Source organism: Sorex fumeus, unplaced genomic scaffold (assembly GCF_029834395.1).
Source record: "Sorex fumeus unplaced genomic scaffold, SorFum_2.1 ptg000007l, whole genome shotgun sequence".
Classification (NCBI taxonomy): domain Eukaryota; kingdom Metazoa; phylum Chordata; class Mammalia; order Eulipotyphla; family Soricidae; genus Sorex; species Sorex fumeus.
In genome coordinates, this window is record NW_026606064.1 from 5,638,367 (window position 1) to 5,641,502 (window position 3,136).

The 3,136-nt window shown below is 39.2% G+C and overlaps 1 protein-coding gene across 1 annotated transcript; it reads left to right on the forward strand.

Moving 5' to 3' along the window:
• The first annotated feature begins 517 nt into the window (after nt 1–517).
• LOC130044705 (olfactory receptor 4P4-like) lies at nt 518–1,453 on the forward strand. Its single transcript, XM_056137337.1, has one exon. It carries the CDS (start codon nt 518–520, stop codon nt 1,451–1,453), a length of 936 nt encoding a protein of 311 aa, XP_055993312.1.
• Nucleotides 1,454–3,136: the final 1,683 nt, after the last annotated feature.

Sequence of the window (3,136 nt, forward strand, 5' to 3'; positions counted from 1 at the left end):
TGGAATGGTAAGTAAAATACTAAAAACGTTTTTCTTGTGGAATTAAATATAATATCTAACATAAATGCTAAATTTAAGAATTTACATACTTTAATTTCCAATAAGCAATATTAGGGAAAGAACTTGATTATTCTCATATTGACATTCGTAAGTTAGTTCACAGTAGCTTTTAAAACTCAGACGTAGACCAGAGCAATAGTACAATAGGTAGGGTATTTGCATTGCACAGGGCTGAGCCAGGTTCCATCCAGGTCCCCCAAGAACCACCAATAGTAATTCCTGGGGTCAGAGCAAAGAGTAATCCCTGAACATCACTGGGTGTCACCCAAAAAGCAAAAACGTTAAATACATAAACTACCTGCGGAGATTCCTTAAAAAACAAAACAAACAAAAAACTCAGACGTATGACAGTGAAGAGACAGCTAAAATGGAACTAATCAAGTTAATTTTTACCTAATATATGCATTATTTGTTTCAGGTATATAATAAATTTGTATATGATAAACATCAGAGTCAAATGGAAAACCACAGAAACATCTCAGAATTTATTCTTCTAGGATTTTCCTATGGTTACAACACAAAGATATTTTGCTTTGTGTTCTTTTTATTCTGTTACATAGTCCTGTTGGGAGGAAACCTTCTGATCATTGTCTCTGTTCACTGCAGCCCACTGTTTAATCAACCAATGTACTATTTCCTTATTTACTTATCTACTATGGACATCTGCTATACTTCCACTGTTACTCCCAAATTAATTGGCGACTTGCTAGTGGAAAGAAAGACCATTTCCTATAGCAGCTGCATGATACAGATCTTTACAATGCACTTCTTTGGAGGTATTGAGATCTTCATTCTTGTTGCCATGGCTTATGATCGCTGCATTGCCATCTGCAAACCCCTCCACTACATGCTCATCATGAGCCGGACAAGGTGCAACCTAATCGTCTTAGCCTCCTATGCTGGAGCTTCGATCCACGCCATTCCTCTTTTCAGTATAGCCATCAGTTTACCCTTCTGCGGGCCTAATGAAATTGATCATTATTTCTGTGATGTTTTCCCTTTGCTTAAAGTTGCTTGCACTGATACCCACATCAGTGGTATCCTGATAATTGCCTTTTCGGGTATATTATCTTTAGTTGTTTTCAGCATTTTACTGATCTCCTATGGCATTATATTGTACTCTTTAAGGAATCAGTCAGCAGAGGGGAGGCAGAAAGCCCTCTCTACCTGTGGGTCTCATATCACTGTGGTCATTTTGTTTTTTACACCTTCTGTCTTTGTTTACCTTAGACCTCCTACTACATTCCCTGAGGACAAAATATTGGCGCTATTTTATACCATCATTGTCCCTATGTTCAATCCCTTAATCTACACTCTGAGAAACACCGAGATGAAAAACACACTGAAAAAAGTGTGGTGTCAAGCATTCCTTTCAAAAGAAGCACGCAATTAGTCTGAAAGAGCTTACTGAGTATCAAGCTGTTCAGAGAAGTAAAGTGAAAAAACTGACCAGGGCTGCAGATTCCCTGTATCAATAATAGACAAAGGACTTTAAATTTATGGTCAGAGCTTATGAAACACTATTCCTTGTACACAAAGGAGAATGAAATTTAATTCTTTGTTTAACATACTGACACTGTCACTGTCCTCCTCGATTTGCTCAAGCTGGCCCACTAACATTGTGAAACTTGTTATTGTGTTTGGCATATCTAATACGTCACAGGGATCTTGCCATGCTTTCCATGTGGGCGAGATACTCTCAGTTAGCTTGCCGGGCTCTCTGAGAGGGGCAGAGAAATTGAACTAGGGTCTGCTGTGTTGGCTGCATGCAAGGCAAACACCCTACCCACTGTGCTATAGCTCAAGTCCTGTGCTATAGCTCTAGCCCCTGTAACTTAACCAAGAATTTTATATCTTGGTTTGCCTGTATAAAAAGAAAATATTGATGATGAAGAAATTAGGTTTTGCTAATATAACATATTTTGAATTAATGGTTTATGGATCAGTGATCATAAAATATTTTAATTCCACAAATAACTTCATTTTATTGTTTTGGAAAATACTGGTGAGCACTCAAGGTCTAGTCCTGGCTCTGCACTCAGGGATAACTACAAGTGGACTCTAGGTGGTGAGGGGACTGTAGGATAAAACTGTTTTGTCCTTCCTCAGGTAACTCAGGTTTATCAGGTCACACCCATCCCAGTGCTCCTGAGTCACTCCGATTCCTCTGTTTATCTGTAAACTCTTCTCTGTGCTCTCCTCCCGAGCCAGTTAGTCACCTTTCTCCCTAATCAGATTCTGTTAGCTTGTAAGATCAGATTCTTCTAAGGACACTGAACTTGTATTGTAAGTTATGTCTTTTGCATAGTTTACCTTAAAGCAATGAACTTTCTGTATAGACACAGGAAGACAGTTATTATAACATTATGATTGACTCTGAATAATATTTACGCCTGAGCATCTGCTTTCTTGACTCAGTTGCCCTTAGTTCCTAGCACCCCGAAAAGAAGGGTCCCAATGAGGGACTGAATGGACCCAGGGCAAGCTGTGAGCTACCCTGGCATTGAAATGGGCCAGGCCAAAGCGCCATGATACTCAACTATAAGTTGAGGGCATGATGCTTATAGTTGAGTATCGTGGAGCTTAGAAGGATCTGATCTTGCAAGCTAACAGAATCTGATTAGGAAGAAAATGTGGTTAACTGGCTGGGGAGGAGAGCACAGAGAAGAGTTTACAGATAAACAGAGGAATGGGAGTGACTCAAGAGCACTGGAATGGGTGTGACCCAATAAACCTAAGCTACCTGAGGAAGGACAAAACAGTGTTATCCTACAAGGGACCACTTGGAATATGAATTCAAACCCAGGTCAGCCACACGAACGGCAAGTGCCCCCCTACCCACTGAGCCAAGCTCTCTTGCATCAATATTTTCATTGTAGTAGACAGAGGGGCAGAGCTCATAGAAAGACATGTACCTAGGTTATATAGAAGTCAATAAAAAAACTAAGATAAAATTTTCTAGAAAAAATACTTATATAATTCTATAATCAGTCTCGAAACTATTCCCAACACAGAAAATTTTAAAGTAGAATCATACTTAAACCATGTATTGGGTGTCTGCTATCCAAAACTTTTA